The sequence below is a fragment of the Peromyscus maniculatus genome, chromosome 5 (assembly GCF_049852395.1).
Source record: "Peromyscus maniculatus bairdii isolate BWxNUB_F1_BW_parent chromosome 5, HU_Pman_BW_mat_3.1, whole genome shotgun sequence".
Lineage (NCBI taxonomy): Eukaryota > Metazoa > Chordata > Mammalia > Rodentia > Cricetidae > Peromyscus > Peromyscus maniculatus.
Genome location: NC_134856.1, coordinates 137,232,508 through 137,252,289, shown reverse-complemented (window position 1 = coordinate 137,252,289; position 19,782 = coordinate 137,232,508). Strand labels below are relative to the sequence as shown.

The following is a 19,782-nucleotide window of genomic DNA, read 5'->3' as shown; positions in this document are numbered from 1 at the left end:
GGGCTGACTCTCTCACCAACACCCATGTCTAGGGGGCAGGGGGTGCGTGCGCTGGCCTCTTGTAGCCATCCCCATCTCCAGGCTGAGCCTCAGAAAGAGCAGCAGGGGACAGTATGGTGGGAAAATGTCCATTGTGAGCTGCCCTGCCAGACATCCAGAGAGTCCGGATCTGAAGTCTTGAGCAGACAGGCTGTTGTCTTTCCTACAAAGCCTCCACCCTGGGAGGGAGCAGTGCAGGCCGGGCCCAGGTGGTGGGGAGGAGCAGGCCAGCAGCAGCAGCCCTGGAAATGCTCAAGCTTTACAATCCCTCAGCACATCTCTGTTCTCCTCCACGAGCTCGGCCCTCAGCCCTCCGACATTTCAAAGCCATGAATTTAAGCAAACCAGGTGCCTTCATTTAAAAAATAAAAATCTAAAATGCAAGTGATTTTGCAAGGGGAATGTGGTGTGTTCTTGGTGTCCCCAAACAGTTTTATAAGCCCAGACACCAAGTAAAGACACTCAGGGACCATGCAACATCCCCAGCACCCATAGGCTGCCTGCCAAAGTCAGGTCCTGTGGGCAGAGACAGAGTGAGAAAGGCCTCTCCTCCTTTACCCACCCCCTGTCCACCTGCAGCCCTGCACCTTGCCAGAGGGCTGCGATGCTTTGCACAGTGATGGGGGGTGGGGAGGACAGAGGCCCAGTACATGGGAAGCTCCTGTTGGGGCCTGCCTTCCCCCTGAAACTGCTTTACCCTGTGAAGGAGAAGATGGTATTTTGGAAGCCCCAGATGGGAACATTCCAAATGCCAACTCCTCAGGCACCTAGGGAAAGCAGCCCCTGCTCTACTCCGAGCAGGCAAACCTGGGAAACGTTCTACATCAAGAAAGACAATAGACTGGGTTGAAAAGACACCTGTAAAATCTTCCATATTTACAACCCATGAGACATCCAGAATTCAAAGTACTTGAGACAAGACTGTGGCCGCCACCCAGTACACTGAAAATGGGCAGCTGTGGCAAGACCCAGGGGCCATAATGTTATCTTAGTTATAGAAACCAAGTTGTGGTTAGTGGATACTTCAAAACCCCAGCCCTTCTGCATAATAATGTTTGGGAAACTCCCCTGGAGCCCTAGTGGACTGAGCCCAATGCCTCAGAGGCCTTAGTCAGCCCAGCTGCCTGGCAGGGGCCCGGGGACACAGCTCACCTGGAGGCAGCATGCAGCTGAGAGAGGTGGGGAGTGAGCTCTGAGGGCTCCCTAAACCCATACTGCAGATTCACACTGGAGAACTTGATTTCCACTCCCAAACTTAAAACCACTAGGCTGAGGTTCATATATAGTTCATAAAGCTTCATCTTACCCCAGGGTCCTGTTAAGCCTCTCTGGGCATTTAAAATAGGAATTAAATACAGTAAGAGATCTTGTGAAATGATACATAGGAAAGAAAGATGGGTAGAGGGACTATGGTGTCATACTGTAATTACCAAAAGCCCCTTCATGCAGGGACAGCCTGGGCTGAGTCCTGGAGCGACAGAAGCTTCCACGGTGCCCCTTCTTCCATGTTGCCGCACTGATTTCAGAGTGGTGGGACTGACTTGGTTTGGGGTTTTGTTACACTGTTTTGTTTTTGGCTAATTTTAGCTTGTTTATTTCCTGTTTGTTGGTTTAAGTAATAAACACTAAGCCCAATTTTCTAGTACAATTAAGTACATGCTCCTGGACCAACACTCAAGACTCTGGCCAAGACCCCCTTGCTGTCCACCAGTTCTTGCTCATCAAGCAATATCTCCCTGGTCACAACCCACATCTAACTTGTAGTTCCTGCCTCCACTGTTCTGCCCTGCAGGCTGCTCACTTACCCTCCTCTACCCACGGAGGTACCACCTGTCCTTAAAAGTCAGTCACTACTGCCGGCCCAGGAATACTTTCCTGAACCTTTAACTAGAACCCACAATACTGTTCCAGGCTGCTGGTCTGGGATCCCCCTCCCTGGCAGAGCTGCTGGCTGGCTGGCAGCCCTGCAACCAAACACAGTCCATCCCCTAGCCCAGAAAAAGATGGCAGCCTAGTCAAGCATGTTTCCTGCCCATGGATTTCTACATGCCTTCACTGCTTTTCATTCCTGTTTGGAATAAACACAGTTGGTCTCTAAACACGTTTTCAAGAGTTATGCCAAGTGTTGTGCCTTCAAAGACGAAATCACAGAATCTTGTGAGATGCTTGTTAGTCCAACACATGTAAAAGCTTCTGCCTTTCCCCTCTGACCCTGAGCTTCCGGCTGAGGCATGCAGACCGCGGCCTGAGCCGACTGGAAGTAGAGGTTCCTACCTTTGCAGAGCGGCTCTTGCTCAGCATCGCTCCCTCTTGCCCCGGCTCCCAGCATCCACATCTGGTTTCCCTTCAGCACAAATGTCACAATGGACAGATTTTGCACTTCGAGGATTTATGATTCTTGCCGCCCCTCTTGCTTTTGATATGATTCCATTATGTGCTTAAAATCTGGGCTGTGCTCTTGGCTCCCAGGAGCTGTTTATGACATTTCTTTTATGGCCTTAAATTGCTCACTGTTAAGAACCTGGTCTTGTCAGAAGCAGTGAGTAGTCGGCTAGACACAAAATTGCAACATCTCTCAGCAGCCTGAGAAGTTTTCCTCATCTGAGGGTAGTCAGAGCTAACATTTACCTGGCAGGCAACACCTTTGACCCTCTTCTCCCACCTGAGGGCCAAATGCTGATTTCAATGCAAATTAGTCAAAGCGCCCTCCCCGCAGGCCAGTCATTCCCTCTCCTCCAGGCTCCTGGCTCTAATGGTAGACATTCCAGGCAGAAGATCTTTAACCTAAGATCGCCAACGTCACAAAGGCTTCGCTCTTAATAATTTTCCATGTCTGCATTATATTTTTCAAGAAAGGGCCAAGAATTCCAAGAAAAGGAGACCAACTGTTAAGCTGTCAGCAAGATTTCTCCTGCCTCCCAACCCCCTTCTGCCAGATTTCCCTCACACAACAGCCAGAGTTCTTCCTACAGGGCTTGTGAGGAGAACCCAGCCCTCCTGCCTGGAATTCTCTGTTGGGTCCCTGATGTCAGTCAGGGCTGAAGAGGGAGCTTCGCAGCAGACCACACCAACAGGGATGATTCTCCATAGCCAGCCTCACACTGTCCCCATGACTCGCACTCAGCACTCACAGCATTCCCGTGTTTTCCAAGAGTACCCTCCCCCCCCCCCCCTGCCCAGCACTGCAAGGCTGTTACCAACTCTAACATGCCTCTTGCAGCCCATTCAGCCTGCCTCCCCTGCTCCACTGCATCAGGATCAGGAATGCCAACAGAGCCTGCAAGGGAGTTCATAGCATGCCTGTCCTTCCTCTCCCACCTCTGCCCAGCCACACCCCAGAGATTTAAGAATCCTCTTAAAAGATGGGTGGCCCAAGCCACATTACCACCCTCTGGTATGGGATATGGGGTGCCAGTTAAAATACAGGACACTCAGTTCAATTCAAATTTCTCATAAGCAATGGCTAATTTCTAACATAAGGTCTCAAGTAGCACATGGGCATCCTGCCTTCTCTCCCGCTGACTCTGGCAGCTCAAGTGGATGGGAGCTCTGAAATGCCCTGGCGGGAAAGCCCTAAGCATGGGACAGCATCAGGACCTGGAGAAGAGGGCAGGGTAGTGAGAAGTACCCCCTCCTTCTGGGAAATAACACATGCTGTACAGAGCAGGATTCCAGAGCCAGGCTGCTCAGACCTGAATCTCAGCCCTGGGACCTGTGCCTTAGTTTCCCTTTCTCTAAATGAGGCTAGCTACATCATGCGGATGTTCTAAGAATTAAATAAGTTAACATTTGTCTATCCCTCAGAACAATCAGTGACACATAAGTGCTACCCCAAGCATTTAATGTAAAGGAAAAGAACACAGCCAAGCGAACTCCCAGGCCAGGCTGGAGCTGAGGGGGTTGAACGCTGTGACACCACATCCATGCATCATGTACCACATGACAAGGCAACACATGCATGTCCTGTGTCGGCTCCTTTGTCCTCATCACAGCTTTATTATTTATTTATTGCTATCGTTTTCCTTTTCTTGACCACCTAGCAATAAAGGCACAGGGCTGCTGAATAGGATTCTAAACCAGGAAGCTTGGCTCCAGAGTTCTCCAGAAGGCAATAAAGGGAAAGGTGAAAAAAAAAAAAAAAAAAAAAAAAAAAACGCTCCCAATGTCCACGGGGCACCTGTCAGACGGACCGAAACTGTGTGAGGAAGTTTCCGAGAGCCTGTGAGAAAATTCCAAGTAAACAAGACAAGAGTCTTATAACCTCTGTTCCTCCACAACATGGGCTGTTCCTGGAATGTGCTTTCACGCCCCTCCCAGGTGGTGTGAGTTCGCTTCAGATTATTCATTACAGCTGGCTGTTGCTATTTGTTTATATGTCTCCATGGAAAAACATGTTTTCGCCACGAGTGTCCAGTCCTTATGATTGTACACTTAGGTGACTCTTCTTAACCCTCAGAGTATAAACTGTCTGATGCTCTGAATAAAGCTGGCTATTGCAGGAGACTTCAGTCCTCCTCCTTTTTAGGCCTTGTTCTGCCAGGTGCATGCCACCAAGTAGAGTGGTAAAGAGGCACCTACCATGTGCCAGGCCCTGGAGTAAACAAGAAAGCCACAGAGCAACCTGTGCCATTAGATGTTCAATCCATGGAGGGGAAGATTCTGGAGGGTAACAGGAATAAGCAGCCAAGGGCTAGAAGAGCCTGCCCTGCACACAGGCAGCTCGAAGGCTTTAGGTTGGGAAGCAGCTTTCAAAAAAAAAGCCAAAGAACATGTGGTGTGGTTAGAGGCAGGGTGGCAGTGCAGACCCGTGAGGTCCGTTACCAGACACCTGGATATTAGGAGAGGGCTTGGCAGGGCCTTCGTGTTGTGTCTCCATGAAGCACATCCTCCAAGAGAAGCCCGAAGCAGGGCAAGACACACGGAGGCAGGTCTAGCCACATGGAGTGGGCTGCACAAAGTGGGCATAATTCCGAAGACAGGGCCCGAGCCTCGAACGTGGCATGGTCCACCAGGGACTCCCCTCTCCTGCAGCATCTGCCACAGAGCCTCACATGCCTCTCACAAGTCCCCACGAGTGGCTAAGTGGTCTGAGTACAGGGCTCCTGGGTTTCTATGATAAGATCATTCTCATAAATCCTAGGACACCCAACCTTCTGCCTCTCAGAGGAAGACTACTGTGTCCCTTTCTCTGCCACCCTCCCCCTTGCCACTTGATGACCTTGTCATAGTAACACTCAGCCGACTTTTCCTGCAGGTGTGACCATGCAGCCTTCCACAGTCACTGCAATCAGGATCTTGAGACCGGCGTTGTTATTATTCTTCAGCTCTCATTAGCTACTTGATCCCTCCTAGGGCTGTGCGTGCAGACACAAGGAAGTCTTCCAAGGACATGTCTCTCTGGTACAGATTTTTTTTTTTGAGGCAGAGTCTCTCTATCTCTAGAGAGATATGTAGACCAGACCGGTTTCAAACTCGCAGAGATCCGCCTGCCTCTGCCTCCCAAGTGCTGGGATTAAAGGCATGCGCCACCACACCCACTTCGTCACAGATTTTTAAATAGAGTTTTCTCAAGTGAATGAGGCGAGCTCACTCACGTCAAGCTGTAACATAAATATCACTGCCCCAAACCGCGTGCCCACTGATGGTCCCAGCACGATGCTCCCTTCAAACATTGCTCTTTAAGCCAAGTGGTTCCTTCCTGCATAGGATGCAGGTGTAAATGCCACAACACCACACCATTACTGGGTTTTTTGTTGGCCACTAATAAAGACACCGGCATTTGTGAATTGTTTGATAATTATTTCTCCTGAAATTATCCTTTGTTCATTTATATGTTAAGGCCTTCGCTGACAGCATTTTTTTTTTCTGTATTAAGATAGTAGGATGTCTGGTAAATAATAGCAGAATAAATGCTATTTGCTGACAAGTCATATTTGCTTCCAGCCTCTTCTGTCATGTTTGGGCATATCCTTCAGAGTTGCCCTGTTACTTGTCTGAATGTAATAACCCCTCTGCTGCCAAAGCCACCTGGCTGTCCGGAGAATCATTCCCTCCAGGTAGAAGTTCTTCAGAAAATCTAAATATTCCCAGTATAAAGAACAAGCCAGGATCTGTCCTTGGGGACCTCAGCCCTTTGTCCCCTCCATTTCAGAGCAAGACCCTAGGAAGGGAACCAGTACCAAAGACCTGTGACTAGAGGAACCCCGCAAAGGAGGTGCACCCCTCCTGACATTCCACAGGCTGGAGTCGCACTCAGAAAGAGACACACAGGCCAGCAGGCAAAGGAGGCGCTTCAGGGCGGAAGGTACTGTATTAGTTTAATGTCTATTGGTTGATTAAACACTGGCCAAAACCTACTTGTTGGGGAGAAGAAGGCTTGGTTGGGTTACACATCTGGATCACAGCCCATCATGATACATATCTGGATCACAGCCCATCATGAAGGACAGTCAGGGCAGGAACTCAAGGCTGGAACTGAAGCAGAGGCCATGGAGGGTGCTTCTTACTGACTTACTCCTTATGGCTTGCTCAGCCTGCTTTCTTATTCAACTCAGGACCACCAGCCCAGGGGTGGCTCTGCCCACAGTGGGCTAGACCCTCCCACATCCATTGTTAATCAAGAAAACGCCTCACAGACTCACCTACAGGCCAACCTGAGGGAGGCAATTCCTCAGTTGAGGTTCCCTCTTCCCAGATGACTCCAGCTGTGTCAACTTGACAAAACTTCCAACCAACACAGGTACCCACCACCACACTCCGTCGGTGGAACCGGGTAGAAGCAAGTATTCACCAGACCCACCGTGTCAAGTGTCATGAGTGGCAAAGGGCTACACGTGTATGTGGCTGAAGCGTGGCATCCTGCTGTCCGCTAAACATCTAGGGAGAGGACACAGAAACAGGATCCTGGCTAACACTAATGTCCTTTTTGACCTGTATGAAAGCCTACTCCCTTCCTAGGCCTCAGTTTCCCTGTGTGTTCAATAAGGGTGGATGAGGCTTACACCCCTCTTGGAGCTTGATTCTAGGATTCCTGTCCCAACAGAGTAGAGGACCCTCCTTCTGAGAAGAGTCATGGAGACAGCTTGGGGTAAAGAGGGAGAGAACCTCCTTGTCTTCTAGTTCCTGGGGCTGGAAGGTAGCTGTGACCAAGCCCCGCCTCCCAGATGGAGTGGTGATACCTGGGTGGAGAGCTGTGACCTCCAGGACACTACCCCATTCCTCCTCCCAACCCCATTGGAAACAATGCTGGAGAGAGAACTGGCTTTCCCCAGACCTTGGCCAGGCACAAACACCGTTTCCCCCTTCCAATGCATGCATATACACACACCCTTACACATAGTCTCATGCTCTGCACAGCCTAGGTTCAGCAATGTTCTCAACGGCCCTAAGCTACTGCCTAAAGCACGCTCCTATTTACCCAGTGGATACAGAACAAGGCTGTAGTGGTTTTCTACTGTGATAAAACACCATGACCAAGACAGTTTATAAAAGGCAGGGTTTACTTGGCTGATCGCTCTAGAGGGATAAGGGTGTGAGGTGGCAGAGATGTACCGCAGCACCACCAACTGAGGACTAAGGACTCCAACAGCTGAGTCTGTGGGGGATGTTTTCATCCAAACCACCTCAGAGGCCAGGCTGCACACAGCGTTCACCTGAGGATGCTGAGGATGGAGATGACTTAGGGACTCCCCTACAGTACACCCCCCAACGAACACGAAAGTAACAGTGTGCCGTGGTAGTGTGTGATGCGTCTGAAGTGATCTCGGCACGGGAGCAGCTGCTGCTGGCTGCCCAGTGCTTGGGTCTGAAGCGTGGACGTGGGCACGGAGGATGGGAGGTACCGGGAAGAGCAAGCACTGTGGGCAAGAGGGTTGGCGAGCAAAGCTTCCCCAGCTGGGACCATTGCATGCCAGAGAGAGACGTCAAGGCAGGGTCACAAGCATGGCCAGTGGAAGGGATGGCAAGCGCTGGCCACCGGGGGCGGGCACTGTGGGGCATTCACCCGAGGCTCCGGATCAGGCCACCCTATCGGCCACCTTATGAGCCTTCATAGGCAGCCCAATAGTCACTTCATCCCGAAAGCCATCCTTACTTCTGCCCAGGATCATACCACACAGCACCAGCTTCTTCATGGTATCTACCTCTGAGGAATTTTCACACTTATCCCACACTTGTGATGGCACCATCAACCCTCCCCTGGGAACAGGTGCATGTGCTTGCTCATGTGAATCCCCGTATGTGCATAGAGCCTGGCCCACAGCAGGTGCCTGCTCATGTGAATCCCCAGTATGTGCATAGAGCCGGGTCCACAGCAGGTGCTCAGTGAGCATAAAAAGAAAAAGATGCGCAAATTCCCAGGGGAGTTTCCTCGCTGGGATGGCAACTTGACCACATCTGAAATTAAGTGAAAAATCCAAGTCACTGGGCACACCTGTGAAGGATATTTTAGTTTACAGGAATCATTTGAAGTAGGAAAACCCGCCTTAAAGCCAGATCATTTGAGATCAGAAGCCCCTCCCTAAGTCTGGGCCACACCCTCTCAGAGCAGCCTATATTAAGGACATGGAAGAAAGCAGCTTTTGCTTTCTGCCTCAGTCTCACTGGCAAGTTCACATACCCTGCTGCTGAGGCATTCCTTCACTGGTATTAGTGAATCCTTCTTTGGGATTCTGATGTATACTGAAGACCAGCTGAGACCTCCAGCCTCATGGACTGAACACCTACGGGACTCTTGGACTTCCCATTGGGAGACAGCCATTGCTGGACTACAGTCTGTGAACCTCTCTAACAAATCCCTGTTTAATACATAGAGATGCAGCCTATCATTTGTGTTCCTGTAGAGAACCCTGACTGATCCACTCCCTCACTGAGTGCTGCTTCTTCTGCTCTCTCTCCTGTCCTCACTCCTGTGTCTACCCTCCTGTAGAACCAGCAGGCCGGTGTCGTGCTTACGCACACACGCATCAGGCCGTCCTCTAAGTGACAGGCATAGGTGTTGCCCCGAGGGCAGGCAGCATTATTGGACAAAGGACTTCCGTCTTTGTGCCCGCCTAATCCTGTCTCCACACCCTACTCAAAGCCCCAGCTTGAACCCAGTAGGAAGTTCACACCCTGAGGCAACTTGGGAGTCAAGCTTCCTCCCTTTCCCAGCTGGGCAATGTCGCATACATAGTCAGTGGAAGAAGGGATACCCCCTTTTTCTATGCCCTGTCGCCAAGAGAGCCCACACAGAAAGGATACAGTGCATGCATTTTGCAAACCAAAGATGGGCATACATAGAGTGAGGTATACACCAGGAGGCAAAAAGCTGGCACGTCGGACCTTTAGTCTAGCCCAGGAAACTGAGAAACTTTGCCCCACATTTTCAGGGTCTATAAATCTCAGCACTGTGTTGGTGTATTGGCTCGGCAGGCAAGCATTTATTGCCAAGTGTGCTATCCCAAGTTCAATCCCTGGAGCCCACAAGGTAGGAGAGAACTGATTTCCATAGGTTGTCTACTGACCTCCGTATGTAGGCCGTGGCACATCTGTGTCTTCATACACATACACAAATAATTATGTGTAATAAAAATAGAAAAATGGGCTCAGGGCCTATAATCTTTAGAGCTGTCAGACCTCAATCTATTATTGAGCAATATAGTGAGTAGCACTTTTTCAGTAGTAAAAATACTTCACATACTTTGACAAAGTGTAGTAGTTAAGAAATTCCCTTTGTAAGATTGAAGTGCATGGGTTTTTAAAGGTGTATGGTAATTGTGTACTTAAGTCTTGCGATGGGCGAGTACTATGTGGTTCTGTTTCTGAGAACTGGTCTGGTTTTGAAAGACATCTCTCCAACTTCAATGGTGAGACTATTTGCTACACAGCACCGCTGATGATAATATATGGTGGCAAACAGCCCAAGAGCCCAGCAGGGCGTGATCAACTAAATCAATCATGGCATATCTGTGCAATCAAGTATTTACTATCCAAAATAATGACCAAAACCAAAAAAATCAAAACTTTTGAGAGCTTATTACTATTAGGGGCCACATTAAACCCTTGACATGAGTCAATACTCTTCTTTCTCACCATACTCAAAGTACTTTTATCCCCATCTCACGGATGAGGAATTGATTGCTAAAAAATCATTTGCCCAAATTGTCTCCATCTTGGTATAGACCTCTGCACGGATAAGATTGCCAGGTTTTCTTATTTTTATGAAATAAACCCATGCTGTTGTACATGAAGAAAAACAAATTTTAATTTTTTTAAAAGTAACATAAATGGCAAAAATCATCTCTCATTCCCTCTGCTGACCCCAGTGTCCAGCTGCCAGCCTGGCTTCAAGGACAAGCACAATGGTGGGCATGGATGGGTTCTGCTTGCTTTTCAAGCACAGCTTCCCCCAGAGGCAATAAGCACTCTCCAACTGGGAAGAGAGAACGGATTCAAGCACATTCACCAGTCAGCTCCCCATGGCCTCCCACCCCAGAAGCCCCAAGGATACTTGAACTCCTGGGAGCTGCCAGCCTAACACTGCAGGGAGCAAGCTCTTGCCTGGGAGCCAAGGCCAGGCCTCCATGAGCCTAAGATACACGGACCTTGTCTCTGGGTCTCTCAAAGCAGCCCTTCACCAGAATGAAGGGGCCTGAAGACAGTAGAGCAGCCCCCTCCAGGGGCAGCCACATCTCCAGAGACCCTGCTGGCCTAGTCACCTGCTTCCTGGCTGTAGAGCCTTGGGTGGAAGGTCTCTTCCTCCCTATGCCTGTTTCTGGACTGGCCAATGAACAATTTAAGAGTACCAATTTGAAGGAAAGCTGTCCCACTCAAAGTGGAACACAAAGTATGTTCCTAACAATGTCCTGAAGTAACAGTGCCCGAGCACATTCTGCTAACTGCTTGGTGTGATCTTATGTACTTCTCACGGGTGTCTTTGATGGGCACTATGACAACCTACAGCTTTACAGATAGGGGGAAAAAAGACTTTTTAATGTAAAGTCACATGCTAATGAATAGTGGGGCAGGGTAGAATTTCATCCACCGTCTACTGCAATGTACACGAGGTGGGATAGCCTTCATCCAGTTACCGTGGTCATAGCTGCCTACTGGGCTCCACCTGGCTTTAGAGAGTCTTATAATGTTTGTGATGAGTACCCCGGGGTTTCCACAGCCCCTGGGCAGCCACCCATGGACACCAAGCCATAGACCCCTGTAGGAGTGTGTAGTCCCCTCCCTTCTTCACCCCACTGCGGCACGCAGTGACCCAATGATCAAAAGCTTATACAACCTGTGACAAGCCCCTAACTACACCTGGCCTTGAGCTGCTGGCCCAACAGAGACCCACACCCCAGGCCAGGTCTGCTGGCACTCTCTCTTGGCACCTGCTGGAAGACTCTAGGCTTTTAGCCAGACCTGGGACTCTCGGTGGCTTAGGACAGTAAACCTGTGTGGCCTGAGAAGTATCCACAGGAAACAGAAAACTAGCACCCTTCCTCAAGCTGTGCACCCGCCTGGCCTCTCCAAGGCAGGGCAGTGGCCCCGAGGTCTGGGTGTGCAAGTGCGTGAAGGCGAGCGAGAGGGTAGCGGATGTGTGTGCGTGTGCACGGGTGGCTCCGAGTGTGTGCCGCTGTGATCGCGATGGGTCTGGAGCGGGCGGCAGGGCGGGCTGGGAGATCTCCTCCCCACACCACATTGAGAAATCTCAGTGAGTCACCGAGTGGTTCTGCATATTAATGAGCTCGCTCTCGGAGAGGGCAGGAGCGAATTTAAAAGAGGCCAGGGTGGGCGGAGGGAGGTTGTGGGGAGATCGCAGCACCCAGCGCCAAGCGCAGCGCAGCGCGCAGCACCACACAGACGGCAGGAGCTCCCACCGACGGGCGCAGCTGGAGTGAGCCGAGCAGGGAGGCGTGCTCTAGGCAGAGAACCGAACCGCGCGGCATCCCCCGGCCGCCGCACGCACAGGCCGGCTCCCTTCTCGCGTCCCTGCTCCCCACCGCGCCCCTCCGGCCAGCATGAGGCTCCTGGCGGCCGCGCTGCTCCTGCTGCTCCTGGCGCTGTGCGCCTCGCGCGTGGACGGTGAGTGTCGCGAGGGCCCTCTGTCGCCGACCTGTCCCCTCCTAGGGAGCCCGAGCACCACCTAAGTATCCTGGAACCCCGGGGATCCCGGGCGGGCACCTTGGGCGGTCGCTGAGCTGGAGACCCCTCTGGCGACTCAGCAGCCTGGCCGTGCTCTCCCGCAGGGTCCAAGTGTAAGTGTTCCCGGAAGGGGCCCAAGATCCGCTACAGCGACGTGAAGAAGCTGGAAATGAAGCCAAAGTACCCACACTGCGAGGAGAAGATGGTTATGTGAGTTCTGAGGCGGCATGTCCCGTGGCCGGGCACAACCTGGGGCTGGATCGGGCTGATACGCCTTTCCGCTTTAGCCAAGGTCCTGGGGAGCAGTTTATAATCGTCTGGCAAGTCCTCGGGACACTGCCTGACAGTCTGGAAAGGGGGTCTCTGGCCGGTCCCTCTGAGCCTGTCCTTGTTAGGATTCCAACGGGCAGGCTGGGTGTTACTGTGGACGAGTGGTTCTGGGTCGCCCACTTAGAGCATCTACACCAGATCCGTTCGGGACACACACCCAGCGCTGCCTTCCTCTTCCTGAAGAGAGAAGTAACAGACCCTTGTCTTTAGTCGCAACTTTCCTTTCAGAGGCGCTTTTCAGTCAGGGTTTTGGCCACAGGGGTGGACAGTTTGGGACTCCCGGGGCTTTCATTGTGAGCACGTCCCTGTCTCTTCTTCCTTCTCCGGCAGCCTGGCTCCTTGTGGGTCCGTGAGTGTGAGCAGTGTTGGAGAGAGTGCTCTGCCGGGGTTAATGTGCCATGCCACCACCGCAGCTGCTTGGTGGGGATGTCGGCAAAGTCTTTAAAACTGGGGCAGAGAGAGAACACTGAGTTTCCTTGCGCCTCAGCCTTCCCAATTAACCACTTGAAGCCAGCGCGGCCGTTTCCCCTCAATGCACTCTTGGCCAGGAAGGCAGCCCTTGGCAAAACAGCTCCCAAATATTTGCCATGGACCATTGGCCCCTCTTCCCCTCCCCCAGAAACAGGACACACTTCATTCTCAGTCTGGGCAAGTGCCTTCCACCGGCCGCCCTTGCCGGCCCAGAGGCCTTCAGGCAGTGTCTGTGAAGCAAGGGCACACCCCCACCGGGCACCTCAAACCTCCACCGGGCAAGTTCGGGAATTCAGAAAGCCGCGGGGCCTGAGCTGACCCGAGTCATGAGCTTCCAAATTAACCTCCTTACACCGCCCCTTGTCTTGCAGGTCAGATAAAGGAAAACTACCCATTAGGTGTGGGCTGGCTCAGGGTTCGAAGAGCTGTAGCAGACGACACAGCGCCTCAGAATTTCTAGTTTGGGGGTTCAAAAATGTTAGAGAAGATTTCGAGGTGTCTCTCAGACCTCCGGGAATAAAATAGTGCAACAGCAACTCAAAGAGACGTTCTCTGCCCTAGACAGGCTTCTTCTCTCCTTGACTAAACTCTGGGTAAAGAAGGAAACTGCAACCAAGCCAGTCCACTGGAAGGCATCATGCAGGGGAAACTTGCAGGGGCCTCATGAGACCAGCACCTCTCCTAGGCCTCCCTCTCCACCCCATCCTTGACAGCCCCAAGACTCCTGCCCCTTTGATCAGACAGGGGACCGCACTTTTTGCCAAAACGGGTTTTCAGCCTCAAAAGCTGAAGGAGTGTTCTCTAGCTCACCCTGAGTCACCCAGAGACCACAGCTGGGGTTGTGGGTCAGTGGAGTCAGGACATGGAAAAGCCTGGATTCCTTTTTAAAAAATATGTATTTGTTACTGGGGAGGGAGTTGGGGCCATGGCACATTGTAGGGATCAGAGGGCAACATGCAGGTTGTTCACCCCTTCCACCAGGTCTGTCCCAGGAACCAAACTCAGCTCCAGGCTTGGTGGCAGGGGCACTTACCTACTGAGCCATCTTGCCAGCTCAAGTCCATGTTCTTGAAGAGCAATTTGTGTCATATGTCCATGGAGTTCTCGTCCAAACCATTGGCACCCCCAGAGCTGCTGTGACCCAGAATTTCTGATAGTTATTAGCCCTTGAATCCCAGACTCTGTATCTTGCTGATGATTTGCATAACCCCAGGATTCTGAGCAGGTCTGGTAGAGGGGTGGGGGAGCGGGATGAACTCTTTGGTGCCCTCCCTGACTTTCAAAAGTGGGATGCTCAGTCTGCACTCGAGCCTACAGAGAAAGGGCTTTTTACTGGAGCTGGCCACTGGGGCAACAGCAGCATTGTGGGTGTGGAGGAAATACAGGAGGTAATTCTGCAGGATGGCAGGGGGGTAGAGGGAGGGCCCCATGCTTGGAGCCTGCAAGGATCCACCTGTCTCCAGTGAAGCGCGATCCAATTACCTGGCATTATCAAATGTCCATCCCTGGTCTTGGATGAGGGAGAACAGGCTCCTGAAGCAGTATCCTGTCCCCATTCTGCGGGCAAGAGTCTGTGTTCTGTCCCTAGATTGGGAGATCGCATTCACAGCAACCCTGCCCCCTTCTAGAATTTGACCTATAAGCCCTGACTCTTCACCTTGGGGACCAGGTAAGGAACGAGCTGACCTCCCTACCCATCTGTGACCCCTTAGGAAGTCGGGTCTCCACTTTACATGTTCCAAGTGGACCCTCGTTCTTGACCATAGTACATCTCCCCCTCCCAGAAGTTTCCTGTAACTCCCACCATCCCCCTGGTCTTCCTGGCTGAGAGAGGTATCTCAGACCATCCAGGACTGAGCTCACACACGAAGCATTTCTTCCCCCTGGCTGCCTCGTCTTTCCTGACTAATTAGTAATAACAGTGGTCACTGGATGCCTACCAGGGGCTGAGCACTGTGCATAGGTTATACCTTTAGCTCCTTCTATAACCCTGAGATGTAGGTCCTTATCTGTATCTGTTAAGCAGTCAGCAGCTTACGGGGATTCAGACTCAGCTGACTGTCTCAGTACCCGGCCCTGCTTCTCCCCTGCACAGCTAGGCCTCCGTGGAGGTGGAGTTTTGGCTGAGAGAGGCCCAGAGAAGGAAGGTCTTATTTTTCTGCCCCCAGATGAGATAACTGCAACCTCACGCCCAAGCACAAAACTGGGCTAACAGGCCAACAAGGCCCTTGCTCCAGGATCAGCAAATGCTCAGCCCAGGGACAACTGTGGAGGGTCCGGGTGCTGGGGTTAAGGGCCAGAGACTATGGTATGTGAGGGTATGACTCGACCCCTTGATAGAGTTCCTCAAATCCAAGGGTGGTACTTGGCATGCGCACCTTCTAGCAGTGGTTCTGTCTACCTCTGGACCTCTGGAAGAACCCCCTGGTCATTGCTCCCCAAGGGAGCCTATGCTGGGGATCGCAGATCACTGGGTGCTGACGGGGGTAGGAATTCCCAAGGGAAAAGTGAAACTCTCTCCATGCAGGCTAACCCCATCATGGAAGCTGAGACACAAAACATGAGAAAGCTGACCTGGGGTTGAGCACTTGAGACTTGAGGGAAGGACCGAGCCCCCCAGTCCTGCAGACTGTTGCTAAGACATTTAAACCTGTGCCCATTCTGCTCTGTTTCAGCATCACCACCAAGAGCATGTCCCGGTACCGGGGCCAGGAGCACTGTCTGCACCCTAAGCTGCAGAGCACCAAACGCTTCATCAAATGGTACAATGCCTGGAATGAGAAGCGCAGGTACAACAGTTCTTCTCGCCTCCCCATCCCCTCCCGCCCACCCCACCCCAACCCCCACCCACCCAGAAGGGCTTGGCTATTGCTGTGGCTTTCAGGGCAGGAAGGGACCCACACACCATATCTACTAGCCTCATCTCATGTGAGACACCCACAAAAGTAGACACTCTGACACTGTTTCCACCTACTGCTCTTGGGGAACCCACCACCTAACCAAGGAGGCTGCTGCTCTCTGGACAGCTGTGAGCACTGCAGGTGTATCCTTTTGTGAACTAAAAAAATCTGCCTCATTCGAACTTTCCTATTCTAGTCCTTTGTGAACATTTTTTTCATGTTCACATGTTTTTAATCCTGTGTGTACCGGTATTAAACCTGCATGTATGTTTATGTGCCCCCTACATGACTGATGCCCAAGGACTCCAAAACAGCCTCATCAGATCCCCTGACGCTGCAGTTACAGGTGGCTGTGGGCCTCCATGTGGGTGTCAGGTCCTCTGCAGGGACCGATGCTTCTAACTGCGGAGCCATCCCTCCGGCCCCTAACTTACATACTACCGTCTTTATTGTTCTTTTTATGGAAGTCACATACGCTGAAAATGGCTGGGTGAGCACCAAGGTGCCCGGTACCCTGTTCTTCCCCGACACCTTCTCAGGAAGGTTCTGGAAGCTGCTTGATTTCAGCCCTTCCCATCAGAGCCATTTTACCCAAAGGAGCAGCGGCTAAAATGATCAGCGCCTTGGGTCAAACACCTCTGCTGGCTGGGCAGTTTCTCCATCAGAGGGGGGCTTCTTAGTTCTAATCTTGGGGTCTCCAGGTCTGGCCATGGAAGGACAGGCTACCTCCCAGCTCCTTTGTACCATGTGACAATGAGCCTGTCCTGGGGCAGGCCACTGCTCAAACACCCAAGGCTTGTTCTCTTATACCTTTACCTGCAAAGCTGGGGAAGGTCACACACTTGGGTGACTTCCAAAGACCCCAGCACCTTGCCCTAAGACAGGGGAACCAGATGGGGACAGGGTGTGACCTTCACAGCACCTGGAAGAGTCAGGGCAAGAAGCCAGGACCCTGTGAGGTTTCGGGCTCCTGGTGCTGCCTTTCCTAGCATGTGCTCCCCCAGGCCCAGCCTTGTGACTAGCTCTCTCAGAGCTGGCACCCCTGTTCAGCTTCTACACCTGAATCCTTTCTTGTTCCCTCCAAAACTGCCTCGTCTGCAGTTGCCTGAAATAGAAAGTGGTGAGGTGAGCGACTGTTCCCGACGTATCTGACAGGAGTGAAGCCCTCTTTCTGGCCAGAGCATGCAGTTCACATGGCGAAAGCAGAGCCTGCCCCACCCCCACCCCCCACCTCCCACCTCCCAGGCCTGTGTCATCAAAAGCAAAATGGCTGCAGGCTTAGCTTCTGGAGGGTTGGGAAGTCTTGCCCAGTGACTGGAGACATCGGACCTTCCCCCCACTGCGTTTCTTCCTCCACCTAGGCCATGTCTTTGAAGAGGAGGCCCCTGTGGGGGTCCTGCACCCCCACCTCACTGTTTCACTTTTGTAAATTGCTCTCATGAAGGCTGTGAGAGCTCTCTGCTACTAGGCCCCTGACAATTTACTACATCAAGAGTCCGGCCCTTTTGGGGGGTGGGGGAGGTGCGGGCGCTATTTGCTTGTTTATATATCTGTTAAGACAAGGTCTCACATAGCCCAGGCTAGTATCGACTCAAACTCAAAGCAAAGGATGACTTTGAACCATGAATCCTAATCCCACCACCTCCCAAGTGTCAGGATTACGTGATTACAGGCCTGAGTTCTGGGTTCATCCATTTCTTGGGACACTGAGGCATCCCAGAATAGGAAACTGCCATGCCTGCCCTTTCCCTTTCTACCCTTCCCTGGTAAAGGATTAAAAAGGACTTAGTGAATATAGATGGAGATAAAAGAACTGCTCAAAGTCAGAGGAGAGCGAACATATATGCTCAATAGCCCAGGGTGGAGGACAGAGAAGGATGCGTGGCAGGGCCTGGCCCCTGGTCTATGGCACCAATAAGTGAGCTCAGAGCCCCTTAGAGACCAGAATCTCTGACTGTCATGAGTCAGCTATATTGAGCATTTCATTGCATTCCCATATTATTTATATGTATGTGTCTGTCTGCCTGGCTGCCTGGATGCCTTGTGAGTGCAATTCCTGAGATGGCCAGAAGAGGGCCTTGGATCCCCTAGAGCTGGAGTTACAGGTTTTTGCAAACTATCTGATATGGGTGCAGGAAGCTGAACTTGGGTCCTCTGAGCAGTGACAGGTCTTGGATGCCATCTCTCCAGTCCCCAGGCAGTTTGTTTCAATGCATAATTAGGGGATCTTACTTGGAAATCAGGATCAAGGAAAAAGGAGCAGTGAGCTGAGTGCGCAGTACAGCCCAGAGCTAGGATTTTGGGTTTGGGGGAGCACACCCATCCTTGTGTGAACTTTTGCGTTGGCTTCAATCCCATCCTCAGAGCCACCTCCCCTCTCCGGGCCCCAGGCCTGCGAGGGGTCCACAGATGAAGCCACTAAGCAGCAGCTATAAGTGGCCTGCACCGCGTCCTGAGCCACTGACAACCATGTCCTTTCTTCCCAGAGTCTACGAAGAATAGGAGGACTGATCTCGGGAAGAAAAACTCCAGGCCAGTTGAGAGACTTCAGCAGAGGACTTCGCAGATTAAAATAAAAGCCCTTTCTTTCTCACAAGCATACGACAAATTATATATTGCTATGAAGCTCTTCTTACCAGGGTCAGTTTTTACATTTTATAGCTGTGTGTGAAAGGCTTCCAGATGTGAGACCCAGCTCTCCTGCACTCCAGACTTCATTTCCAGTGGCTTTTTGCCGAACGGGGGGATGGGGGTGGGACAACTCAAGCCTTTCCTTTTTAAAATAAGGGGTTTTGTATTTGTCCATATGTCACTACACATCTGAGCTTTATAAGCGTCTGGAAGGAACAATGAGCTTGGTTGAGGCATTTCATTGCACCATTGCTCTGGACCAGGCTTGCGAAGCTTCCGCTCAGAGGTCCTGGCGCCTCGGCACAGCTGCCATGGCCTCTCCTGGGCGTACGACTGGCCAGGGTTTCAGTGGGACTCCACAGTGGCCCCTGTTGCGGGGCAATTGGGAGCAGGTCCTTCAACATCTGTACCTCCAGAAACTCAGTCTAGTTACCAGGACAAGCTTCTTCCCCGCCCCCAGCCCAGTTCACAGCCAGGCAAGCGATGGTTAGGGGAGCTGGGTCTTCCTTCCAACCTAAGGGTTTCTGAAAAGTTCGCTGCTTTGGTAGATGATGCTTCCAAAGCCCAGGAAGTTCCAAGCACTGTGGAAAACAACCTAAGGAGGAAAGATTCAGGAATAAATGCACAACACACAGCTGGAGAGTCACATCCTATCGGCAAGGGGAAACTTTCAAAGCTTTGTTTCTATCCCTCACCCCAACAGAAAGCACACTCCCCCTCTAGGCAGATGCAAGCAGCGCAGTCCTCTTTGGGGGTTCGGATGATCCTGAACCCACTCCTGTGTACATACCACCCTCAGGGTGCCCTACCGCACCGTACGGCTGTTTCTCTGCTCTGTACATGCTGAGAGCCATGAGCTGCATGCAGGTTTCATGTTCTTTCTAAGATGAAAAAGAAAGTAATAAAATATATTTGAAGTTACCAAAATTCTCGACTCCTGGGCTCTTTTCTCTCTATTTAAGCCAGAGAACAATAAAACATTTGCCTCGTCCTAAATAAATGGGCACAATGTGTGGGAGAGAAAATGGGTGTCTCACAAATACCTGTCAGCAGTCTCTGTGGAAGGCGTGGGGCTGTTGCTGTTTCTAGAAGCCAGGCGGCCAGGCCTGGAGGCGAATGCACCCCGTATCCCAGCAGCTTGGTGGGAGCAGGCGGGTGGAGGTTGGCAGGACTGGGGGGTCCCAAGGAAGAAGCTGTTCAAGATGCCTTGGGGCCCTCAGCTCTGAGAGCCCCTGCGGAGGGGCTGTGTGGTCTGCTTCCGCTTCTGGAGGATATCTGTAACGGCAGAGCCCAC

At 51.7% G+C, this 19,782-nt stretch overlaps 1 protein-coding gene across 1 annotated transcript; it reads left to right on the top strand.

Moving 5' to 3' along the window:
• Window positions 1–11,850: 11,850 nt before the first annotated feature.
• On the top strand, window positions 11,851–19,415 carry Cxcl14 (C-X-C motif chemokine ligand 14). Its single transcript, XM_006976761.4, has 4 exons — window positions 11,851–12,096; window positions 12,261–12,366; window positions 15,633–15,746; window positions 18,344–19,415. The coding sequence occupies exons 1-4, from the start codon at window positions 12,033–12,035 to the stop codon at window positions 18,357–18,359; spliced, it is 300 nt and encodes a 99-aa protein (XP_006976823.1). The 5' UTR covers window positions 11,851–12,032; the 3' UTR covers window positions 18,360–19,415.
• The last annotated feature ends 367 nt before the right edge of the window (window positions 19,416–19,782 follow it).